At 37.0% G+C, this 27,032-nt stretch overlaps 1 protein-coding gene across 3 annotated transcripts; it reads right to left on the bottom strand.

Annotated features, from left to right (window-relative positions):
• Nucleotides 1-12,656: 12,656 nt before the first annotated feature.
• On the bottom strand, nucleotides 12,657-26,788 carry LOC135650404 (uncharacterized). 3 transcript variants are annotated; one of them, XM_065169699.1, is made up of 18 exons: nucleotides 26,438-26,788; nucleotides 26,211-26,313; nucleotides 25,736-25,846; nucleotides 23,495-23,676; nucleotides 22,552-22,747; nucleotides 21,314-21,568; nucleotides 20,817-20,963; nucleotides 19,719-19,797; nucleotides 17,695-17,808; nucleotides 17,443-17,612; nucleotides 16,425-16,543; nucleotides 15,336-15,456; nucleotides 15,124-15,195; nucleotides 14,548-14,674; nucleotides 14,214-14,328; nucleotides 13,950-14,140; nucleotides 13,765-13,877; nucleotides 12,657-13,292 (listed from the first exon to the last, which is right to left on the bottom strand). In XM_065169699.1, the coding sequence occupies exons 1-18, from the start codon at nucleotides 26,773-26,775 to the stop codon at nucleotides 13,026-13,028; spliced, it is 2,820 nt and encodes a 939-aa protein (XP_065025771.1). In that variant the 5' UTR covers nucleotides 26,776-26,788; the 3' UTR covers nucleotides 12,657-13,025. The 3 variants fall into 3 exon arrangements, 2 of the variants coding, with proteins under 2 accessions (XP_065025771.1, XP_065025772.1); XM_065169700.1 differs by having other exon boundaries at nucleotides 25,736-25,843; XR_010501520.1 differs by lacking the exon at nucleotides 12,657-13,292 and having other exon boundaries at nucleotides 13,950-14,135.
• Between the last annotated feature and the right edge of the window lie 244 nt (nucleotides 26,789-27,032).

Raw genomic sequence — 27,032 nt, 5'->3', positions numbered from 1 at the left:
TCTTGATTTTACTTTTGAGTTTTGCCCTGTGCAATTGGTACCTGACTACATAGGAGAGAGAGAGAGAGAGAGAGAGAGAGAGAGAGAGAGCATTAAATATACAGAAGATGTCGTACAGATGGAGGAAGCTCAAGAGAAGCATCATGACATTATGATTATGTAACGGTAACACTCGAGTAATTATAATTAATATATCAATACAAAATATAAATATAATTAATATATTAATAAAATATAAATAATTTATTATACATATTAAATTATAATTAACATATCAACAGAAATACAAATAATATATATGTTATTCTCATTTATTTGTGATGTCTATATTTTATAAATATGATAAATAAAATATTCATGTTTTTGACTTTTAAGATTGAAGGTATATACTTTCCAAAAATATCATTCTCATTATTCTACGTAATATTGATTGAGCATGTATAAACATTAATATTTATGTTGTATAGTACAATAAATCAAAATGTGCTAGCAGAGTTGAATATGAGGTTAAGTTATGACAATAAGCATGCATATAATTTGAACATGATTAATTGACCTTAAGTAAATCTGAATGAGTTTGAACATGATTAAAATAAAAAAATTTAAGTTTTAAATATAATGTATATGGAGGATAATAAGCGGCATGAATAGAGTAATAAAAAATTAAATGAAGATGTAAATAAAAAAAGAGTGTTATATTAAATGTTGAGGTACATAAGTAAGATTGAAAAATAAATTTAGATAAAAAAAATCATTTTTGTCAAACTAAATTAAACTCAATTAAGATTATTACAATATTAAAATTATATTAGTAAAAGAAGAAAAAAAAATTTAAAAAGGCATAATGGGATTGAACCCAACACCTCAAGCCTACCTCTTAAGGACATTTTTCTTAATTTTGACATAATCCTCTTTATCCGGTAGATAACCCATATTTTTATTTTCTTCTTTATGCCATTCTCTTGGCTTCTCTTATGGAAACAATGAAACCCTAGTCCTAAATAGATAAGAAAAACTCAACTCCTCCCTTCCTATACATAGGGTTTCGATTTTATAAATTCTAGGTTAATAATTTTAGCTAGTTTTGAGTAATCTAGATTTCAAATTTATCTTTGATTTTTGGATATGTTTTAAATGATTCTTCTATGTTCTAACGCCTTTAGTATGACGTTAATTTGAGATTGGTAGAGTTATTATTGTTTCAATATGAGGTACTTAGAATTTTTTATTTTTTGGGAAGGGATTGTTCAAGCTGAATTAATCCCCTTAGGAATATAATTAGACTATGACCTTTTGATATGTTTTAAAAAGTTTCATTAGAGTTATGTAAGATTTAGAATTGAGTAAATATCACCTCTATGCACCAACATATGAGGTTTCGGTAGAACGGAATAGGTGTTAGTAATTGAATTAGGAGGATAAGTTTAGCCTCCAAATGATTCTGTTTTAAGCTTAATTTTGGTGTGTACTTAGTTTTATATATCTTCTATATATCTTCTAGTTTTATACAAAATTTTATGATAATTCAAGATCATTCGATCAGTTATAATTGTTAGGATCGAGAGCACTAAGAGGGGGGGGTGAATTAGTGCAGCGGAAATCTTACAGCGATTAAAAACCAAAAGCTGCGTTCGTTCAATAAAAAAAAGAAAACTATTATGATGCAAAAGCTAATTCTCAGTTTGTATCTAAGTGCAGTTTGCGTCTAAGCGCAGATTGCGTCTAAGCGCAGTTTACGTCTAAACATAGTTTGCGTCTAAGCGCAGTTTGCGTCTAAACACAGTTTGCGTCTAAGCGCAGTTTTACGTCTAAGCGCAGTTTACGTCTAAACTCAGATTTACGTCTAAACGCAATTTTACGTCTAAACTCAGATTTACGTCTAAACGCTGTTTTACGTCTAGACGTAGATTTATGTCTAAACTTTGAAACTCGTTTGTATACTCGCAGAAAGCAGTATGCAGTTGAAATCAAGACGTAAACGTGAACTGAGAACTGATGATTGTGAGAGGAAAGCCGATTTACGTCTAAATGCAGTTTTACGTCTAAATGTTGAAACTCGTTCGTAAAATTGTAGAGGACAGTTTGCAGTTATCAATAGGATCAAAATGTAAGTGTAAACTGCAAAGAAACTCTTTCGTAAAAGCACCGAAGACAGTTCTGCAGAATCAAACGTAAACGTAAACTGTAATGTACGAAAATACGAATTTACGTCTGAATGCAGATTCGGAAGAACAGCACTTAGAACTTGTTCGTGAAAGCGCAGAGAGCAGTAGTAATGGAGGAGGTTTGCAGTAATGATAAAGTGCTCAAAAATAAACGCAAACCAGAGATTTAGAGTGGTTCGGTCAGCCTTGACCTACTCCACTTTTGGCTTCCTCCACCGACGAGGTTGCCGACGTCAACTAGGGGCCTTCCTTCAATGGGCGAAGGCCAAACTGCCCTTTTACAGTTTCTCTCCTTTTAACAGGCTCAGGAGACAACCTTTACAGACCTTTCTCTCCTCACTTTACAACTGAAAACTTGAAGAACAGAAGGAGGAGACTTAAAGGCTTTACAACACTTTTGAGCTCTTAGAATCACAGAAAAGATCAAGATTTCGGTGTGGGTCTGTCTCTTTTCAGTGCTGAATGGGTGGGGTATTTATAGGCCCCAACCCAATTCAAATTTCGAGCTCAAAACGATCAAATCCCGAAATTCCGGGATCAGGCGGTTGCACCTCTTGACTGGAGAGGTGGCACCGCCTGGCAGAGCTCGAAGTCTGAGCTCAGGCGGTTGCACCTCTCGACTGGAGAGGTGGCACCGCCTGGCAGAGCTCGAAGACTGAGCTCAGACGGTTGCACCTTCTCTGTCAGGGGTGGTTGCACCTTCCTGCCAGAGCTCGAAGACCGAGCTCAGGCGGTGCATCTCCTGACCAGAGAAGTTTCTCTTCTCTGCCAGAGGTGATCGCCCCTTTCTGCCAGAGGTGGTTGCACCTCTCTGCCAGAGCTCGAAGACTGAGCTTAGGCTGTGCATCTCCTGGCCAGAGAGGTCGTACTTCTCTTCCAGAGCTCGAAGACTGAGCTCGGTGATTGCATCACCAGGCAGAGCTCGAAACTTGAGCTCAGGCGGTGCTACCGCTTGACAGAGGAGGTTGCACCGCCCAGTCTCGCTTGGAGACTGAGCCCTGGGCGGTTGCACCGCCTGGCTGGAGCGGTTGCACCTCCCAGTCTCGCTGGGAGACTTAGCCTGGGCGGTGGCACCTCCCTGCCTGGGCGGTTGCACCTCCCACAGCTTCTTGGGTTCGAATGGGTTGAACCATTCGACCCAACTTGAGTTCTTCAGGGGCCCAATTGCCCCAGGATTAAGCTAATGGGATCACCTCCCATTTCTAACTTAATCACCGTGCTAACTACGATTAAATCTAAGACAATTTCTGCAGCTTTGCTTCGGTACGTCAATTGCTTTTTCCGGCGAGTTTCCGGCGAACTTCCGTCGATCATCCGATGAACCCTCGGTGATGCTTCTGCGGACTTCCGGCAAACTCCTGGACTTTGCGACGATCCACTTGGCGAGTTCCGACGAGCTTCGCTTGGCAAGCTTCTGGACTTCTCGGATCTGTTCCCGCAGAACCTCCGACGACCGTCCGTACTTCCGTCGAACTCTCGAACTCCCAACGTGATCATGAACTTGACTCCGGCGCAACTCCTGCTGCTTGTCTATCTTTCATCGTAGTTAATCCTGCACACTTATCTCAACACATAGATTAGACAACAAATGACAATTGATTTCATCATCAAAATCCGAGATTCAACAATCTCCCCCTTTTTGATGATGACAATCAATTGATAATGGAGTTATCCTTAACTCCCCCTGTCTATATGCCATAGTTGAGATAAGTCAACCTTGAATTCAAGACCTAAGAATTCAAGTGACGTATTGATAAGTTAGATCAGTTAAACTTATCAATACTCCCATCATGATACCTATCATGATGTATCTCTTCAAGGATGATGTCAAAGCTTGACATTCATCATCAAGTTTGTATGATAGTGTTTGTGACTATTCATCATGTAATTGAACATTATCATTTAAAGCTCGAAGGACTATTACATGATGCACACATATTATCATTCTAGCAAGTTTGCATTTACTTCACAAAATAGGATATCAACTCAAGACATAATGCAAACTATAGCACATGTTTCATATATCTCTTGGTGATGCAAGGATGGCATTGTGCAAACATTATTTATAGCATCACTCAAGGTATTTCTAATCACAGTGTTTATCAATTCATATATTTCTCCCCCTTTGTCATCAACAAAAAGCATTGTTATACAAGGAAGACCAATTTAGACGAAAGCTTATAGAGGGATTTTACATAGATTGCTTTGAAAACTTCTTCCCCCTTTTGTTATAATTCATTTTACCCGTAAAGATATTACAGAATGACATACATATTCAGGAATCACTTTATCAGATTTATTTCAAAAAACTCATTTTTCATGAAAGTGTACGAATAAATCTGTTTTATAGCATTCGAACAACTAAGATGCATTTGGACAAGATTTTGTTACAGATATAATCATAGAAAATGACATTCATGTGATCTGATCATTCAATATAGTCCGAAAAATAATTCTAACAAGTTTATTTATTCGGACACATGAGCATTCCTAACTCTCTTCTAATGAAATCAAATTGTTCTTTACTTAGAGGTTTTGTAAAAATGTCAGCTAGTTGATGTTTAGTATCAATGAATTCTATGGTTACGTCATGATTGGTGACATGATCTCGTATAAAGTGATGTCTAATATCAATATGTTTTGTTCTTGAGTGTTGTATAGGATTTTTCGTTAAGCATATTGCACTTGTGTTATCACATTTAATTGGAATATTTTTGAGATGAACTTTATAATCTTCTAAGGTATTTTTCATCCATACAACTTGTGCACAGCATGCACTTGCTGCAATATATTCAGCTTCGGTTGTTGATAGTGCAACTGAGTTTTGTTTCTTTGATGACCAGGAAACAAGGGCATGTCCTAAAAATTGACATGATCCTGATGTGCTTTTTCTATCTAATCTACACCCAGCAAAGTCAGCATCAGCATAAGCAATTAACTCAAAATTTTTTGATTTTGGGTACCATAATCCTAGATTTGTGGTACCATTAAGATATCTAAATATTCTTTTAACTGCTTTGAGATGAGACATCTTAGGGTTTGATTGAAATCTAGCACAAAGTCCTACACTGAACATGATGTCTGGTCTGGTTGCAGTGAGGTAAAGTAAACTTCCTATCATACCCCTATAAGTTTTTTGATCAAAGCTTTCTCCACTTTCATCAATTTCTAATTTAGTGGAGGTGCTCATAGGAGTGTTACTGGCCTTTGAGTTGTTCATGTTAAACCTTTTTAATAAATTCATGGCATATTTAGTTTGACTAATAAAGATGCCATTGCTTAGTTGTTTGATTTGTAAACCTAAGAAGAATGTTAATTCTCCCATTAAGCTCATTTCGAATTCAAGACTCATAGTTTTACCAAACGATTCACAAAGAGATTCATTTGTAGAGCCAAAGATGATATCATCAACATAAATCTGAACAATGAGAAAATTATTTTCAAAATTCTTGATAAACAATGTAGTATCAACCTTGCCTTTTATGAAATTATTTTCAATGAGAAAAGAACTAAGTCTCTCATACCAAGCCCTTGGGGCTTGTTTTAAACCATAGAGAGCTTTAGTTAGTCTAAACACATGATTAGGGTAGCCATTATTTTCAAATCCAGGGGGTTGTTCAACATAAACTTCTTCGGAAATGAAACCATTTAGAAAAGCGCTTTTAACATCCATTTGAAATAACTTAAAATTATTGCAACTGGCGTAGGCAAGGAGCATCCTTATGGCTTCCAATCGAGCCACAGGTGCGAAGGTTTCTTCGTAATCGATACCTTCTTCTTGGTTGAAACCTTTGGCCACTAATCTAGCCTTGTTTCTAACCACGATACCATTTTCATCTTGCTTGTTTCTAAAGACCCATTTAGTACCAATAACTAAATGGTCATTTGGCCTAGGAACAAGCGTCCACACCTCATTTCTCTCAAATTGATTTAATTCATCTTGCATTGCGATAATCCATGAATCATCTTTCATGGCTTCATCAACACATTTGGGTTCAATTTGGGAGAGAAAGGCGGCGTTGGCACAAAAGTTTTTAAAAGAAGATCGTGTTTGAACCCCCTTTAATGTGTCTCCTAGGATTAGCTCCTTAGGATGAGCATCTATATACTTCCAATCCTTGGGTAAGGATGTTTCGGAAGTGGATGCATCCAAGTTGCTAGTTGGAGACGGGGTTTCGTTTAAATTCAAGGAATCAAAATCATCATCAAGATCATTTTTCTTAATTTCTGAAATCTCATTGAAAACAACATGGATGGATTCTTCAATAATTAAGGTTCTTTTATTGAAGATGCGAAAAGCTTTAGAAACCGAAGAATAACCAAGAAAGATTCCTTCATCAGATTTAGCATCGAATTTTCCTAAGTTATCCTTTTCATTCAAGATAAAACACTTACACCCAAAGACTTTGAAATATGAGACATTGGGTTTTTTGTTATTCCATAACTCATAAGGAGTTTTGGTGAGTAAGGGTCTTACTAGGACTCTATTTAAAATATAGCATGCAGTGTTTACAGCTTCGGCCCAAAAATATTTGGGTAGGCTATGTTCATTCAACATTGTTCTTGCCATTTCTTGTAAATTTCGATTTTTTCTTTCTACTACCCCATTTTGTTGAGGATTTCTTGGAGTAGAGAAATTATGGTTATATCCGTTGAGTTCACAGAATTCTTGGAAGTCATGGTTTTGAAATTCTCCACCATGATCACTTCTAATTGACGAAATCATAGATCCCTTTTCATTTTGAACAAGTTTACAAAACTTGGTAAAATATCTAAAGCATTCATTTTTCTGTTTTAAGAAGTAGGTCCATGTATATCTGCTATAGTCATCAATAATGACAAAGGCGTATTTGCTACCTCCTAGACTCGATGTAGAGATTGGTCCGAACAAGTCCATATGGATCAATTGTAAGGGCCTAGAGGTGCTTATTTGATTCTTAGCTTTGAAGCTACCCTTAATTTGCTTACCTAATTGGCAAGCATCACATACATTATCTTTGATGAACTTGATATGAGGAATTCCTCTTACAAGTTCTCTAGATGATACTTGAGTGATTAGTTTCATGCTAGCATGACCTAATCTTCTATGCCATAGCCAAGCATCCTCATTCATAACGGCAAGGCACATTTCATCACATAAGTCATTGATGTCAATAGTGTATACGTTGTTTTGTTTTAATGCAATCATAGATATATTTTTGTGTGGTTTTTTAATGATGCAAGCATTAGATTCAAATCTTATAATATATCCTTTATCACATAATTGACTAATGCTCAAGAGGTTATGTTTTAAACCATCAACTAGTAAAACATCTTCAATAGAGAGGTTGGATTTGTTACCTATGGTTCCTTTGCCAATGATTTTACCCTTGTTGTTGTCTCCGAAGGTGACATATCCTTCGTCTATGCTAGTGAGCTTAGAGAATTGAGATGGATCTCCGGTCATATGCCTTGAGCATCCACTATCAAGGTACCATTTCTTGCTCCTAGCTTGCGATTGTTTAGTTTTCTACAAGAAAGGATGATGTTTAGGTACCCATTTGCTTTTGGGTGCCTCATAAATAGATTTACATTTTCTATCATGTTGCATAGAGTTTATCATGGTTCCTTTAGGAACCCAAATTAATTTGTTTGGACTTATTTTCTTGAATGGACAACAATGTGTCTTGTGTCCAGATTTGCAACAAAAGTTGCACTTGGTTTGGTGTTGAACATGTAAGATGGAGCCTTTTATGAAGGTGGTTGGATTTTGGTGAGGATTTCTCACAAATCCAATCCCGCTCCTTTTTGGAATGTGACCCTTGTTTGCAAGGATCATGTTTAATGACTTGCTACCAACCTCGAATTTCTTCAAGGTGTCCTTGAGTAGCAGGTTTTCTTTTTGTATAGTTTCTAAATCATGACATTTGATACATGAATTTAAACTATCATGATGTTCGACTTTTAACTTATCAAACTCACAAGTAAGACTATCATGCATCTTTTTCAGCAATTTATATTTTCTACTTATACTCTTGCATTCGTCAAATAAGTCATTGAAAGCATTTAATAATTCATCGAAAGATAAATCAGCATCTATTGAATTTGTTACCTCGTCTTCGATGGCCATTAAGGCATAATGAGCAACTTGCTCGGTGTTGGACTCCTCTTCCTCAGATGCGCTCGAATCATCCCATGTTGCTTGGAGCGCCTTCTTCTTTGTTGTTCTTTTCTTGACTTGGGGACAATCACTTTTGTAGTGTCCCGGCTTTTTGCATTCATAGCAGATCACTTGGTCCTTTTTGGGTTCAAGTTTATTTTTTGCATCATTCTTAAACTTGTTTCTTTTAAAGAACTTTTTAAACTTTCTTGTTAGAAGTGCCAAGTCATCATCACAGTCCTCATCACTTGAGTTTTCTCTCAAGTGGCATTCTGACGTTTTGAGTGCCATATCCTTCCTGTTCTTTGGAAGGATGTCTTCTTGCTCTTTATGAGCTTTACAAGTCATTTCATAGGTCATTAGTGACCCGATTAGTTCTTCAAGAGGGAAATTTCGCAGATCTTTTGCCTCTTGAATAGCGGTGACTTTAGGATCCCAACTCTTAGGAAGGGATCTTAGTATCTTATTAACAAGCTCAAAATCCGAAAAGCTCTTTCCGAGTCCTTTTAGACCGTTGACGACATCCGTGAAACGGGTAAACATGTCGCCAATGGTTTCACTCGGTTTCATCCGAAAGAGTTCGAAAGAGTGTAACAGCAAATTGATTTTTGACTCTTTTACTCTACTTGTGCCCTCATGGGTCACTTCGAGTGTGTGCCAAATATCAAATGCAGTTTCACAAGTTGAAACACGGTTAAACTCGTTTTTATCGAGTGCACAAAATAAGGCATTCATAGCCTTTGCATTTAGAGCGAAAGCCTTCTTCTCCAAATCATTCCAATCGATCATTGGAAGAGAAGACTTTGAAAAACCATTCTCGACAAGATTCCATAATTCAAAATCCATAGAAATAAGAAAGATCCTCATTCGGGTTTTCCAGTAGGTGTAGTCCGTCCCATTAAACATGGGTGGACGTGTAATAGAATGGCCCTCTTGGTTTCCGGCGTAAGCCATCTCTCTTGGGTTTTAATCCTTTTGAGAGTTAACCGGGCTCTGATACCAATTGTTAAGATCGAGAGCACTAAGAGGGGGGGGGGTGAATTAGTGCAGCGGAAATCTTACAGCGATTAAAAACCAAAAGCTGCGTTCGTTCAATAAAAAAAAGAAAACTATTATGATGCAAAAGCTAATTCTCAGTTTGTATCTAAGTGCAGTTTGCGTCTAAGCGCAGATTGCGTCTAAGCGCAGTTTGCGTCTAAGCGCAGTTTGCGTCTAAACACAATTTGCGTCTAAGCGCAGTTTTACGTCTAAGCGCAGTTTACGTCTAAACTCAGATTTACGTCTAAACGCAGTTTTACGTCTAAACTCAGATTTACGTCTAAACGCTGTTTTACGTCTAGACGCAGATTTACGTCTAAACTTTGAAACTCGTTTGTATACTCGCAGAAAGCAGTATGCAGTTGAAATCAAGACGTAAACGTGAACTGAGAACTGATGATTGTGAGAGGAAAGCCGATTTACGTCTAAATGCAGTTTTACGTCTAAATGTTGAAACTCGTTCGTAAAATTGTAGAGGACAGTTTGCAGTTATCAATAGGATCAAAATGTAAGTGTAAACTGCAAAGAAACTCTTTCGTAAAAGCACCGAAGACAGTTCTGCAGAATCAAACGTAAACGTAAACTGTAATGTACGAAAATACGAATTTACGTCTGAATGCAGATTCGGAAGAACAGCACTTAGAACTTGTTCGTGAAAGCGCAGAGAGCAGTAGTAATGGAGGAGGTTTGCAGTAATGATAAAGTGCTCAAAAATAAACGCAAACCAGAGATTTAGAGTGGTTCGGTCAGCCTTGACCTACTCCACTTTTGGCTTCCTCCACCGACGAGGTTGCCGACGTCAACTAGGGGCCTTCCTTCAATGGGCGAAGGCCAAACTGCCCTTTTACAGTTTCTCTCCTTTTAACAGGCTCAGGAGACAACCTTTACAGACCTTTCTCTCCTCACTTTACAACTGAAAACTTGAAGAACAGAAGGAGGAGACTTAAAGGCTTTACAACACTTTTGAGCTCTTAGAATCACAGAAAAGATCAAGATTTCGGTGTGGGTCTGTCTCTTTTCAGTGCTGAATGGGTGGGGTATTTATAGGCCCCAACCCAATTCAAATTTCGAGCTCAAAACGATCAAATCCCAAAATTCCGGGATCAGGCGGTTGCACCTCTTGACTGGAGAGGTGGCACCGCCTGGCAGAGCTCGAAGTCTGAGCTTAGGCGGTTGCACCTCTCGACTGGAGAGGTGGCACCGCCTGGCAGAGCTCGAAGACTGAGCTCAGACGGTTGCACCTTCTCTGTCAGGGGTGGTTGCACCTTCCTGCCAGAGCTCGAAGACCGAGCTCAGGCGGTGCATCTCCTGACCAGAGAAGTTTCTCTTCTCTGCCAGAGGTGATCGCCCCTTTCTGCCAGAGGTGGTTGCACCTCTCTGCCAGAGCTCGAAGACTGAGCTTAGGCTGTGCATCTCCTGGCCAGAGAGGTCGTACTTCTCTTCCAGAGCTCGAAGACTGAGCTCGGTGATTGCATCACCAGGCAGAGCTCGAAACTTGAGCTCAGGCGGTGCTACCGCTTGACAGAGGAGGTTGCACCGCCCAGTCTCGCTTGGAGACTGAGCCCTGGGCGGTTGCACCTCCCAGTCTCGCTGGGAGACTTAGCCTGGGCGGTGGCACCTCCCTGCCTGGGCGGTTGCACCTCCCACAGCTTCTTGGGTTCGAATGGGTTGAACCATTCGACCCAACTTGAGTTCTTCAGGGGCCCAATTGCCCCAGGATTAAGCTAATGGGATCACCTCCCATTTCTAACTTAATCACCGTGCTAACTACGATTAAATCTAAGACAATTTCTGCAGCTTTGCTTCGGTACGTCAATTGCTTTTTCCGGCGAGTTTCCGGCGAACTTCCGTCGATCATCCGATGAACCCTCGGTGATGCTTCTGCGGACTTCCGGCAAACTCCTGGACTTTGCGACGATCCACTTGGCGAGTTCCGACGAGCTTCGCTTGGCAAGCTTCTGGACTTCTCGGATCTGTTCCCGCAGAACCTCCGACGACCGTCCGTACTTCCGTCGAACTCTCGAACTCCCAACGTGATCATGAACTTGACTCCGGCGCAACTCCTGCTGCTTGTCTATCTTTCATCGTAGTTAATCCTGCACACTTATCTCAACACATAGATTAGACAACAAATGACAATTGACTTCATCATCAAAATCCGAGATTCAATAATAATAGTGAAGTAAAATTGCTTGATGGTTTGATTGATGTTGGCTAGTTCATTTGATTATTGAGTGAATTGTTAAAAAATTTGATAGTGAAATCTAAATAAATGTTTAGGTTAAATATAATTTATTTTGAGAGATTTTATCAAACTTTTTTTATGGATTGATGCTATGAATTATTATAAATCGTCGATTCAAAAAATAGGGTTCTTAATTAATGTATCTCATGACCCTATGCTCTCAATTTGATTGGTGTATTGCTCCCTAGCATACTCATTGACATCTTCATTTTTAAGTTCAACTAGTAAGTATAAGTTTAATTCACTGTAAAATAATAGTTGTATAGATCATCATATGCATAATATATTTTGTAAAACATATTCTGAATGATATGATCGTTATGAGTTAAATGTGAATTATTTTGTAAATATAAAAACATATGAATTATGATAAAAATATTATGAATGCATGCATATATAAAGACATGTAGATGATATGATTGTCATGCACTAAATGTGAATGTATGTATTTTATAAGCATAAAAATATATGAATTATGATAAAAATATCTTGTATACATGCATATATGATCACGTGCGATGTGAAAGTACATGAATATGTTACAACATATAATGTATATATATGCTATGATGTGTAGTATAAGAGTGCATATATGCATTATGACATACGATGTGAAGTGCACGTATATTTTATGAGAGTAAATGTATATATTATGACATACGATGTGAAAACACATATATATTATGACATACAATGTAGGAGTACACGTATATAAATAATTTCAATTATTTCGACATAAAATTTTGTGCTCTTATTTTACAGATGTTCTGTATAGAGTTAAATGTCTTATGTTAATTATTTTAATATATATATATATATATAAAGACTTATACTTACTAAATTATAACTCACTATAAACTAATACCTTACCTAAGTAATTGGATAAAAAAAAAGTACACTTTATGTATATGAGTATAAATTTTAAACATTTTATATTTAAATTTTTTTATTGGATATTATAAACCATGTACAAGTCTTAAAAATATTATATACAAGAGAAATTGTATCATTTTATTTAATAATTAATATATTTTAATTTTAAAATTATACATTTCTCACTACATTCATATCGATAGAAGTAATAAAAATATAATAACTTACTTTAGTTATGCATATAGGGTTTGGATAAAACTATGAATATGTTGGTACATATTGTGGGTGGGAGACATGAGGCCTTGCTATGATTTGTAAAGAAGGGTTTGAAGCAACAATACAAGTATCAAAGAAATTAACCAATATACATCAATTCCATGTTACTGGAATGGATTCCAAACCAAAACTTTGTGAAGAGGATATATTCATCACTGTGGCAGTCGATTCCAGCTTTAACCTTTTGTAACCTCCCAGAAGCGGAACTTCATCAAGTCTTGGCACGCTAGGCTTTGATGCAACAAGCATATCTTCTGGAACTTTTATCATGTCGTGCATCAATATACAGTCAAATAGAACAATAATTTTTTAAGAGCTGTCTGGCAAGATCTGTAGCCCCACTCTTCTTGTAAATCAAGTGCAAATTATAGGCAGCCTCTCTGTGAAGATTACAATAGCCTGGCTTCATAGTTACTGGAACACTTGAATCTTCATATGGAAGTTTGGGGATGGGGTAATCATTCTCTTGCATTGCAAGCACCTTTTCATAATAAATAGCCGCCAGGGTAACAAGGCCGACATGCTGATACGCCCGCGCAATGTTGTACAAGGCTTCCTGAAATGTAGCCCAAAGTATCATGTCAATGTTCTATTGGGTAAGAAGATGAAGTTATGCTATGGTTGGGTAAGATGAAGTGATCTAGATGTATGTGGCAATTAAATGATTTTCTGATAGGAAAATAATGTTTCCTTTAATTTAAAATTCAGATGAGAGTTAAAACGCTCCATATTCGCCTGTTTCAGTACAACTGCCACAAGCAGCTACAAGTGGCATTCATACTGACTAGATAGTTGCTAAACATGACATAGCATGCATGCACATCGAACAAAACATTTCCTAATCGGAGTAGATTATAACTATCACAAAAAATATTCCTCTTCTGATGCAAGGAAATATGAATATCAAATAAAATTTCAAGAAGATGATGAGTTGTCAATAAAAAAAATGACGAAACATTGCTGAACAATTCACGATGATAATGCATGTATGATATGAAAAATCATTTGGAGAATTATCGAACAATAACCTGACTGTTATTGCAGTTGCGCAGATATTTGTAAAGAAATGCAAAACCTTGAGCTACACAGTAGTGCTTTTTCTGAAGCCTAAACCCCAGCGCTAAATTAATCAAGGCTGTGCCTGCAGGAAAATAAACAATAAGCTGTGCCAATAAATTGCCCAGATGGAAAAGTCAATCAACACAAATCATACCAACACATAAATTGATCAGCGGATTTTTTGGCTGAACTTTGTAAGCTTCCAAATACTCCCGAGCAGCTGACTGGTGCTGGCTAATCATAGTAAATTGATGGCCATAAATTATCATTGGCATTACACAATCTTTTAGCTCCACTCGCATATGGTGGAGAAACTTCAAATGCCTTGAAAAACGATATTCTAACCTAGAAAGAGGGGAAAAATTCAGCAAACCTTGTAATAACAGCATATAAGCCCAGTGTAAAAACATATAATTACCTTGAAACAACCTTATAATAGCAATTCCAGGCAGCTATGCTGTGCGGATGTTGTTGAACTATATATCTTACATAATTGTAACCATGTTTTGGATCTCTAGTGCTGTATGCAATATCTGCATATGAGTAAAAATGTCAATATACATAATTTTTTTAAAAATTAGTAACTGTTTTTTTGAAATTACTCTTTCCATTCACATAACATGTATGCTAAATGCATAACAATTTCTTTAACATAATTTCTTTAACCAAGACATAACAATTTGTCACAACACTAAATGCTGTATCCAATAGACTGTTTAAACAGATATAGAGATGAAATAACAATTTCTTACGTGCACCCAGTGATCGAAACTCCTCTTTTTTCTCAGTAGAAATCGTGTTGTACTCTAATCTCAGAGTGTGATTGATAATCTCTAATGCTTCCCAATATCGTTGCACAGACACCAAGGCTTTGCAGAGCTACAAATGTTTTCAATATATAAATAAATTCATGACATAATAATGCTTAATAATCATTAGGAAAGTCATTACAATTTTCATAAAACAAATGCAAAACATGATCCATGTCAGATAAGGCTACAAAAATTGACCGTTAAATTTTTAATCAACAAAAAATAGGTTTCTATTTGTCTGCAATAAAACATTAACAAGCTTCTTTTAAATGAATTTTTGATATGCTTGGTGCTTTGATGACAAATCAAATCGACCTTAACAGCTGTGCCACAATGAAATTTTTGATATGTCACCACTGAATGTGTACTAAGAAATCATTACTAGTGAGGAGAACAAGGAAATTAAAGGTTCCTAAGTTCTAGAATACTATCCCTTCATGTTTCTTGCTAGATGCATACATGAGAAGAAAAGTCAAGCAATTAGAACAAAGAAAAAGTGGTGACAAAGGTACCAACATCTAAAATGAACTGATGATGCTCCACATCCTTTAGGAGATCAGGCAGAGGAGGTTCTTGTTTTGCCTTCCGCTATAGAAAATAGCATTAGATCATTAAGACAAGTTATCAAGCTCATCACATGGAAGAAACAAGATCAAGTGAATAAAATAGAGCAATATACATATATATATATATATATATATATATATATATATATATATATTATATACCGGAATCTCATCATCTGAATCACTTTGCCAATCTAACCCAGCACCCAATGCTGCTGCTTTCTTTTCTTCCTTTAGAGCTGCTAGTTTTTGAAGGGACTTCTTTGCTCTAACTGCTTTGACCCTTAACAGAAGACAATAAAAGATCTACAGAAATTACTTTTCTGTATAAAAGAAGAAAAAGCAACTGAAATTATTAAAGATGTAGCAGTAAAAGAAAACCAGAACAGGTAATCTGCTCGTGAGAAGAAAAGCAAACAAAAAGCACCAAAAATATTCAAAAGCAATGCACATATTTGATCCAGTATCTTGCATGTGTGAACCTCTTGGAAACACTGATCCACTTCAGTGCCGGTCACTAATCATGACAATAACATGAGTTGACAGTTGCTGGGTTAGTCATTATAGTACCTTGCAAAGGAGAGAGGAAGAAAGATGACCAAAGAGAGGAAAGTTAGGGCTAGATGGCAGATGGTGTGGAAAGTGCTAGGAGAAAGGAGGTGTGTATGTGCATGCACGGCTGGCAGCCAAAACAGAATAAAATAAGAGTCTTCTATCTGGTAAGGTGAGATTGAAGCTTTTCTGTAGTGATTGGAATTGAAGGAATTCTCTTTCCTATTTTAATCATGAAACACTTACATGATTCTTTATGTTATGTCATATTATTTTCTATATTATCTCTATCTTCTCTTAATCTTTCTTCACAAGATGACAGAAGAAAATTGTATTAGGTGTAAGGCAAAGGATATTTTTAAATTTTCTTCCTGATTTTTTCAGATAAAGCACATTATTTTTCTTTAGTCGACGAGTTACTATTTGTGAAATCATGGATTTTACCAACATATGATCTCTATTACAAATCTCCTTTTCAAGACAAATATTTCTAGTTTCACGTATCAATCCTCGATGGTGTATGGCCTGTACTATTTGGCATGAAGAGATGAGTTCAGACTGGCAACTTCTATTTTGATTTTGTAATAGCAAATGCCCTCATGCCATTGATATTTTGTGTACAAATATTATGTAATGTAAATATCTACAAGCAATACACATGAAAATAATAATAACTAAAAAGAAGAAAAAGAAACTTACAACTCTGACATTCTTGCAACTGGCTTGAAGCCACGGAATAGGTTATCTGCCTGTTGATCATCTAACAACTTGACTCTTTCAAATAATACACTTTTTGCGATTTTTTTTGCTGGACGCACCTACTTGGAAGTAACAATACTGTGAATTAGAAACATCAAGTCATATGATTATGAATGAATACTCACATAGTAGAGCATGAGATTGCTAAAATTTAATGATATAATTATACAAATATGTAAATAATCTTAAACAAGACCAATAAATACATAGTGCACATAAATGAAATGAATATTCATATGTACCCATACATTTACCGAAACAACATGTCTAGGGGCAACATAAAACAAGATAGAAGTTGGTTTGCAGTCGATTTACCAATCCTATATTGGGATTTTTTAGGAATACTATATTGAACAGAATATCTTGTCAAGGACAAAATAAAGCTGCAGTACTTATTGAGAAAAGCAAGACTACCAAAAGTTTTGGTTTATTTACTCAACACCAAGAAAAACCTGGAGAATATTTTCAACTTACACTACAGGTTACCTGAGAGAACGTCCATCTAGATTTTAGGGCTTCGAAACAAACTTATGAAGTGGAGAATTAGTGACTGTCTAATTATTTTGATAGATGGATAAATTTCCTATGATATAGAGAAAAATCTAAGTGCAATGATTGGTTTAGCAGTATAGATTGTGCTCTAAAGTTTCACTCATAATGGTTAGATTTGTGCACCATCTGTTGGAAATTCTTCAGAAAGTTTCTATCATCTGCAGGCCAATTACTTAGACAACTAATTACAACTAACACAAACAAACTTGAGAGCCACTTAAAAAAAATGCAATTTAAAAAGGATTTAATACATTGAGCAAACTCCAATATACAATAAAAACAGGCAAAAGGCTTGAAGATTTAACCCAGAAAAAAAAAATTCAGATTGCAGGGCTTGACTTACTACTAGCCAATCATGAAAAGAACAGAAGCTTCCTGTTTCTAGTTGAATAACCTAGAACAATACCTTTCGATTCATGATCTCTATGACAAGTGTTTCGCGAACATATGAATAGATTGTGTCAACAAAATCCTCAAGCTTCCCTTTTGCATGATAGATTTTAGCAAGCTGCATTTTTATCTTCCCATTTTCCCACCAAGGATTGGTTTGTGCAGAATTTAAATTGGGCAATTGTGCTGAAGAGTAATACAAAATATAGAAACAATTAAAGAAGCTGCCAATCTGTACAACCTTATGAAAGGATAATCATGCACTTACCTGAAACCTTTGGAGGGGAAAGCAGATTAATCGTTTCCTGATCTTTTCCTTCTTCAAGGAGAAGAGAAGATAGGATGATACGGGCATCAACATCATTCTCAATTTTAGATAAAGCTGAAACAAGCCATAGAAACAAATTGCTGAGAAAAGAATACTTTGAAAACCTTGAGCACACACTAGAAAGAAAAAAAATTAAAACTAACAGGCATAAATGACAGCTCTTTTCAAGGAGAAAGTATGAACTCTGTGATAAAGAAAATCATGATTAATAGTTCACACCAGCAGAAAAAAAAGGAGGGTTAAAAATTACTGCAACATAGCTGCTATAGAAACAAGTAAAGACCAACCAAAAAGAAACATGGATAAATGATTAGATGAAACGTGTTGATTAAAAATGAAAGAAGGTTTCAATCATATTCAAAGCATGAATACTGATATTCACGAGTATAGCCTTCTCCATAATTTTTCATTTCAAACAAAGATGCAACGTTTAGACATATGAATTGGAAATTTCCAGTTCGAATATCTGACTGCAGATGTCTTCAAAATAAGTAACCATATCAATAAACCATTTGGAATATTTCCATCGAAAGGAGGTTTAGCATGTTAAAGTGTATTAAAGTACAAAAACATCACTTCGCCAAGACTACATGACTAGAGAAGAAACACTGAGATTATGATAAGAAAGTAAATGGTAACTGCCTTTTTCAGTTGAAAATATAAATAAAATGAACAAGAAACATATATGTATACCAACATTTACAAACATAAGTTACACAAGTGCTAGTTCATGTATCCCACAAGAAATCTAGCTAGAGATATTCTGCTGCCAGTTCTTTTTCCTAATTGAACTGCACAAATGTCATAGTGTTTAGTAGAAATGGTCTTTAACAAACATGTAAAATATGCACAAAACAATCTTGTACAATCTCAGTTGCACTATGTTGCAATGCATTATGCTGAGCAACAGCAAGATTTGTCTTGTTATGGGCTGAAAACTGATGTAAGACATGAATGCCATTAAATTAAAACGTCAGCCATCTTAGCACTTACTAACCCTCGAGTGATTGGTACATAGAGGATGTTCCTCCTAGAGAGTACCTAGGAAATGGGCATTAAATTAAACCAGCCACTTCACTTCCATGCAAAGTTTTTCAATGATGGTTTCCTCTTTCCCTACTCTTGGGACTTGTGTCACAACATCGAGTTGTAAATTCTTGTTGGTTGCAATGAAGTTTCCCTTCTATTGAAAATCCCGTGCCTTTAATTTATCCAACAAGTAGTATGTGAATTTGAACAACCAAAATTTGTAAGCGTGCAATAGAGAAGGCCACACAAATTAGCAAGACAGTTAATCCTATGACCAGTGTTTTGAAAAGCGCTAGGCACTCACTCTAGCGATGCAAGGTGCTCACAAATATTAAAATTTAAACATAATTAATGAGAAGAGGGAGGAGGAATTGGGCAGGAGATTGTCAAGGTCTGAGGAGGCTTGGCGGCTATCGGTTGGGAGGAGAGTTGTCACAAAGGAGAAGAAGGAAGAGGAGGGAAGTGACAGTGAGGAGGAGGGAGGAGACAACAATAGGGAAGGAGAGGGGCAAGTAGTAAAGAGAAGAAGAGGGAGAAGGAATCAGGAATTTGCATGAGGAAATACCTCCTCATGCAGCGAGTGAGAGCGGTTGCCATGCAAAATCATCGCATGCATAAGGAATTTGCATCATGTTACCCTAAGTATAATATATACATTGATCGGACCAAACCTCTCAGTCTGCGAACCGGTTGGTGGTCGGACGAGTAAATACCAACTGAATCGTGTCGGACCGATCGAGATTTTAATCTTTGTTTTCTTCATGTATAAAAAAAATGAAGTATGCAACGGCACAATCTTCTAAAAAGAAATATTTGACTCAAGGCAGTAATAAACACTTCTAGACAAACCAAATAAGTTATTTACAGCAGATTAGATGGTTACTTATAACAATTAGAACAACCATTTTATAGATATTACATGGGCTAAATGTAACCTTTATAGTAGAATGCTATAGCTTTTCCTTGTTGCTCCATGGATAAGAAACATTGAGCAATTTTTAGGTGTAAGTTCCCCTGCAAAACTCAAAATACAAGAAAATATTACCAAAGATCATGTTTGGAGCAGAAAAAAATTATTAGCACTCTTTTGGCGAAAAAAAAAAAAAAACAACACCTTGCCTTATAAAAATTAAAACTGAGACCATGAATGGCTAATAGTGAACAAAAGAACATGTAATTTACACTAATTAACTGATATGGATTATTCCTAAATTCCTAATCGTGTAGATTTTTCATTGTTATCTTCTAACATATGAAGAATGGACTTTTTAAAAAATGTTGTGCTAATTCATACAATTATCAAACCTTTCATCAATCCTCCAATGATAGAGCTGGTTCCTAGCCAAGGTAAAAATTTAGACAATAAATGATTTGTCATTTAACAGAAAAAAACTAATAAGCAAGTTAACAGTTGAAAAAGCCAAATTCAATAGTTACAGTTTTAGTTCATTCAGCATGAGCACAACTCCAAAATTCTTCCTGAGAACGAACAGGATAAGAGGGAACAATAATGCTTTCATTACTAGGGGCAACGTACATGTCAAGGCAGAAAGAAATTAGAACAAATTATTTGAAAAAGAAATAAAGTAAAATGAACCAAGGTCAAATGGAGTATCAGGAAATATTGTTTCTCCATTTTTACTTAACTAGCACGGCTCAACAAGAAGGTAGCATGATCCAACATGAATTGGTGGCTTTGAGCCTGTTTGTTTGGGAATAAATGGTCATTTAACTGGAACACACTGTGGAGTATCATGATCTTCTTTGGTTGTGCAGTGATAATTAGAGAAACTAGATAGAGCATGAAGTGGTAAACATTTTAAGAATTAACAAATCTTTGCACACATGATAACAGAAGTGGCCAATAACAATGCATAAACACTAATGCTATACTAAGAAAGGCTCTGAAGGGAGCCCATGCCACAAAGGCACTGCTCTTTTGTTTGGATTAGAGACTGGCCAAAAATGAAGTCACTATCATCATAGTTATAAAACAAAAATTGGAGGAACGAATATGGCATAGAATACCTTACATTGTCATGATTAGGAACATCTTCCAGCACGGAGTAAAATTCAACTGCAAACTGATATTGCCCGAGACTAAAAAATGAGTCTGCAGCTTCAATAATCAAATCTCCATTATCTGCACAACGATCCATTGGCATGTCCTTAAGCAGAACCTGTAAAAGAAACATTGATTTTAGGGTCATGGAGGCAAAAGCCATAACGTACCAACTATTTGGGTAAGGCTATGTGGATCATTTCCCACCATGAGCTGTGTAAGGGGATATATATATATATATATATACATCTTGTCCTATGAGTACAGGGAACCATAACTGTAATTGATTATATCAAATTTGCAAAGACAAGCTATAAGTAGCAACTACTAACCATAATAAAATGAAACATAACATGGTGTCATGTTTGAAGCATGAAGACAGATAATCTGAACCAGGGAAAGAATTAATCTGCAGCATATAAATACATTTAAAATTATAAGTCTGGTGTAAGGTGGCTAACTACAAACCTCAGCATGTTGCATATTTCCAAGTTGAGCATGACAGACTGCCTCTTTCACTTTCAGATATAACAGATTTTTCTTTCCCAGGCCACAGATTGAGCATGCACGTTCAATAAGCTTAAGTGCTTCCATATGTGAGCCATTTTCTATGTACAATGCAATTAGCAGATTAATAACACTATTATCACATTCAACATGACTGTTAACATGATCCTCCAAAATCTTAATAGCCCGCTCAACTAGACCACACTTCTGGTACATCTGAAATAAAAGAAGCAAAATAGGAGCAAACTCAGAAGTAAAGATTACATAAACATCAAGATATAAGTGACAATTACAGTATCTATCCATAACGAATCAAGACAGTAACACATTTTTAAGCTAAAAATTTTAAGAGAAACTAGCCAAAACAATTGAAACTGCACTCTAAAGCATCAGCTCGAAGCACTTCCATTACTGAAGTCTCGATTCTCAACTATCATTATCAGGAGATGTAGGTAAAAGAATGAGTTATTTTTCTTCTAAAGCAATAAAATGAACTTTGACCAAAGGACAAGATAATTATGCTCTACTATTGGAAAGATAGGTTGATATGCACTTGGTATATAGAAATATGATCTACAGGAAAACACCGGTCCTTAAACCAAATCAGAATGGTGACAAATGAAAGTAAAAGTCAATGCACCAGAATCCAACTTGTAACCACTTAGCCAGATCCAAGCCCCTCAGGATCTAAATGAGAGAAAAGTACACCAGAAAACCTAACATAGGCCTGGAAATCTTTCCTGGTTATGTTTTAAAATCAATATTTTTCTTCTGACATGTCAAGCAACTTTTGTCAACGTAAATAAAAAGATTACTAGCCTGAAATTTGTAGGACTGGCAGCAACTGTTTCTAAAGCAAATGCATACAGTATGTAAGGAAACAAATTATGACAAAGGTATTCCCATGGTTTGTCCATGCACAGTCATACCGGGATGTTCAGGCATGCAGTATCATGCCAGGAGAGCACAAGAACTATGCATGGTTCAGTGTTGCATTCCATGCCCATATTTCTGATCGGGCAAAGTACAGTCATAAGATTCCAGTATGAGATGCCAGAGGAAGCACCAAGTGCTAACCATGCATATTTTTTTTAACATATCAATATGACTACTTGAGAGTTTCTATGATGCAAAAAAAGAGAAACTCATCTAGAATTTGGAAAGCTATATAAGAAGAAATGAAAGCAAAAAAGTGAAACCTTTGCAGCCATTTTGAGTGCTTGAATGTTAGCAGGATATATCCCAATGATCTGATCATATGATTCTGCAGCTTTTTGGTACTCGCCAAGTTCACAGTACAACAAAGCAAGGTCGAACCTGAGACCCACATCTTTTGGATCTGCAGTTATTGCCTTTTTAAGACAATACTTAATCTGACCAGTATTTGTCTGTTCACTGCATTGGCAAAACAATGTAAGTATGTGGAGAGCAGGTCACAAAGTTATTCAGCATCAAATAGATTACAAGTACGAGCTAGGATAGCCATGATAGTGTGCCTGTTGGCAATTGGCACTTATCCTGGCAGGATACCATGACGCAGAGAATTTTACACGAGCTGCCAATGTAGTTCATGAAACAAGTCATGCCTTTCTGTGTTGGTCCATGCCAGTGCATGATGGTTTTGCACATACCAGTCCTCGGGACATTTTCATAAAGAACAGTGGACTTGAAATCTTATTAAGCCATGGGGCATAGCCTATACAAGACACCAATCTTTAGGTATCAAACTAGGTACATATTAGATTATTCCATCTTCAAGCCATGGTTTTGCACATCCTTGTGATATCACATGTCTTACAGAGACAAGCCTGAAGGTGGAAATAGAAGTAAATGGACCTTACGATGACAAAGTTCTGTAGATCTCAAAGTCTTAGATTTAGGATACGCGAAATTGCTACATTAGGTGGATTTTCCTCACCCAGAAAGTAACACTGCAAGAAGTGTTTCGCTTAAAAGATGTGCAAAGTGCAAACAACAAAATATGATGGCTTTAAAGAAGCAGTAGAAATCAGTTGCTGCTTTCCAATATAAACAATCTAGATACTGATAGTCAGCATTTTGTAGATCAAAAGAACTACCGGTAGAAACATTAAAAAAAAAAGAACCAATAACTGCAAGAATCCGAGATCTAAGAGAGCTCACATTGACCATGCAACAAGCTTTTTCCATAAAGATGGATCCTTGGGTGATAAATGTGCAGCTATCATGTGAAAGTTTAGAGCTTTCCCCCTGTCACCTTTGGCATCATATATTAGACCAAGTATATAATATGCATCAGAAAGATTGGGTGCAAGCCGCACAACTTCTTGCAACAAAGGAATTGCCTGTTATGAGAATAACATCAATATCAAATTGAAATCCATAGTCCATAGTGTGGAAAAACAAGTCACTTGATGGATACTAGAAATTCAAAAAGTAATTAAAAGAAATGCCATAGTACAAGTGCCCAATGCCATAAAACCTGGTCAGCATACCACAGTTTCCAAATAAGTGGCTTCAATGAATTGAACCAATCAGTCATGCATTAACAAGAAATACATGAACATTACAATACCTCCTGTTACCCTAGAGATGTTGTTGCTGATATTCAATTGCTTCATAAGATGTAGGTGTTTTAATGATCAATTATATGAGGGAAGACAAATAGGCTGGAACCTCTGTTAGCTAATTTTGGGTGTGTTCAAAATTCAACCCAGCAGGGTCTGTAGTACCGAACTGTACCGCCCGATACGGGCGGTACGTACCGGTCCGACAGGTTGCCAGTACGCGGACCATCTGTTACCGGTCCGAGTGCACTGTAGCACTGTAGCAGTGCTACAGTACTCGTCACACCTGAGTGTACCATTCAGTACACCCGGATGTACCGCTCGGTATACCGTACCATACCGGTACCGAGCCCAGGTCGAAATACCAGTATGGTACAATATTGCGAACCTTGCTTCCCAGATCTGGGAAGTTGAATTCAACAGTTTTTGCGACATGGCTATGTAAGTAACATTCAGATGACCGGTTAATGGTATGGTTTTCTTTTTAGAAAATAAATTGAAACATATTGTGCAAGCTTAAGAATAGAACAAAAACTATTGGCTAAAATCTTACAGGGTTGATGTAAGATGCCTGTTATTTTCAGCAACTTCATGTTCTCTGAGCCCTATTTCCCATTGGACCCTAGGACCATGCAGCACCTTGAAGATTCATGATAAGTAAAAAGATATACGCCAAAATTTTTGGCAAAATTTATTATAATTACATTATTGCCAATTTTTTTTTAAGTCAATCTACTTGTTACTGCAGATAATCATATACTGATTTTGTACACTTTAGAGCAAGATGGAAAGGACTAAAGGACTAGTGCAGTGAGATATGCCAGTCAACAATTCCTTCCTATCACCTGAACACAGGCATAGAGATACATCCTCTGTAGGCGAAAAAAAAGTGAATATTTGAGAAGTCCAAATGGTCTTCATGGTTTTATTTTAACATTACATATATAACACCATGAAACTCCACGAGCTGATTGGAGTTACTGATCCTAATAAGAAAAGGATTGCTCCACTATACAAAAATTAATGACAAACTCAACAAGAGCAGTTTAATTGCAATAGGACTGAAAATTATGGTGCATGCTAAACCAGCATGATGCAACTAGCTCACAGTGAAGACTGATCCTCAATACCATGCAGAAAGGTTAGTCCAGGTCAATCTACACAAGGTTCTAGTTGGTTAGGGCCTAATGAATAAGGCAAGTGATCCAAACTCATGACACTGCAAAGGGCATACGGATAGGTGTTGGCTAAATATGTCCTGTAGTAAGCAAGAAGAGATGTTCTAAGACCAAATGATTGACAAAATCACTGGTTTCAATACAACAAAAACAACAAAATCACAGCATGGTTTCAATCAAGACATAAAACAAACCAACCTAACTCAGCAAAGAATAGTTCATAAAGCATCTTGATGTTGAGAACTCAGATGCTAAACTTAGTTACTTACAAATAGACCATTGTCAAATCAGCATAAGATGACTAATATATAGTCTGGTTTGTCTCTCAACAACAATGAAGTTATGCTGCCACAAATATATGGATCTTAATTGTCTCATATTTGGACATTCTTTCCAGCGCTGTTCAAATCAAGAAGAGAAACTATATGACCCTAAACAAAGGAAGGAGTGACATCTAACCAGCAGAAAACCAGCAATACACACACATGAAGGCACACTGTGTATAAGGTATATGTACATAATGCACATGAATACATATTAGCAGTTATATAAGTATGTCACCAGCAGAAATTCAAACAATGGAAAATGTAATGTTATTTTTTGTGATCACAAGATTAACCAAAAGATATTTGGTTGACAAAATTGTCTTAAAAACTCACCTCATCATAATCCCCAGATGTGTAATAGAGAGTAGCATCCCCAATTCTTCTAGAAACCTCAGGGCTAAGTTTTTTCTTTGATCCCCTTTTTCTTCCCCTTTTCTTTGACTGCTAATAACCAAATCAAATGTCTCAACAAGCAATATCACAAAAAGTGCACATGAGAAAGTAAGAATGTTATGCAGATTCTACTACTTGTAAACTTAGGAATCCCATAGTGTTAAATTAAGGTCTACTTAAATAATCATTACAATGTGTGTCTTAAGCATTAATTATGACATATAGACAAGTTTCAGCGAGCAAAAAGTTAAAAACATGCAGCATAAATCATCCAAGAACTGAAAAACAAGTATGACATGCGTATCTTCTCCAACAAAATCCATGTCACAGCAATTAGTTCACGGCCTCAGTTGACCATGAGGGTGAACGAGCAAAGGAACAAAAATTCTAGATAAGATCAAGAAAGAAAGCGTACGGCTCTTGATCTTCTCCGGCGACCAAAATTCATTAGCTCATTGATCTCCTCCATGGTGACGCCTAAAACATCCTCCCGCCTGGGTTTCTTCGCAGACTCGCCACTACCAAAATTAATTAATCAATAAGAAAAAAGTGAACAATACCTTTCATAAAAAGAAAACTTGCTCCTTCCTCGGAAGCACAAGGAATTAAAAAAAAGGAAAAAAAAAAAAGATTGGCCTTTACGGTGGTTCTTTTTGGCTGACGGCCTTGCGCTTTCTCTCGGCGAGGGCTTCGTACTCGAGCCGCTCGAACTGCTGGTAGAGATCGACGCCGTGGTTGTCCTCTTGGACCAAGCCCAAGGGATCCGTGTCGCCATCAAAACGCAACATGTAACCCTCGTCGTCCTCCTCCTCGTCCTCGTCCTCCTCCTCCTCCTCCTCGCCTTCCACATCATCCTCCGCCTCCTCCTCCTCTCCTCGCCCCCCGCCGCCGCCTCCGACTCTCTCCTCCATCTCCGTTGCTTCTTCGTTCGCCGCCGCGACAACTTCTGAGACCTTCACCGCGGTCTCGTCGTCCTCCATACGGGAGGGAGCCTTCGGCGCAGCTTGGGTTTCCGCCAGGCGGTTTGTCGAGGCGGGTTTATAACCCACCACAGACCAGATAGGCCAGTGGACTAGAGCAGACCGGGCTCAATTCGGGCGTCAGCCCAAATCGGACCGGTACATGGGACACAAAAGGCAAATCCAGCAGTGTTCTAAAACGGATCAATAAGACCAGCGTAAGAGTAGCCCATGAGACCCAGCCCACAAGTCCGATCCAAGTACTCTATAAGGGCTTT

This window comes from Musa acuminata, chromosome BXJ3-10, assembly GCF_036884655.1.
Source record: "Musa acuminata AAA Group cultivar baxijiao chromosome BXJ3-10, Cavendish_Baxijiao_AAA, whole genome shotgun sequence".
NCBI classification, from domain to species: domain Eukaryota; kingdom Viridiplantae; phylum Streptophyta; class Magnoliopsida; order Zingiberales; family Musaceae; genus Musa; species Musa acuminata.
This window is presented reverse-complemented; position numbering and strand designations above follow the sequence as displayed.

Coding starts and splice junctions, on each gene's coding strand:
- LOC135650404 (XM_065169699.1), bottom strand. CDS start 26,775: ATGGAGGACGACGAGACCGCGGTGAAGGTCTCAGAAGTTGTCGCGGCG. Junction 20,964..21,313: donor GAAATATGCAACATGCTGAG/GTTTGTAGTTAG, acceptor TTTCTTTTACAG/GTTCTGCTTAAGGACATGCC. Junction 14,329..14,547: donor GTTTCGATCACTGGGTGCAC/GTAAGAAATTGT, acceptor ACTCATATGCAG/ATATTGCATACAGCACTAGA.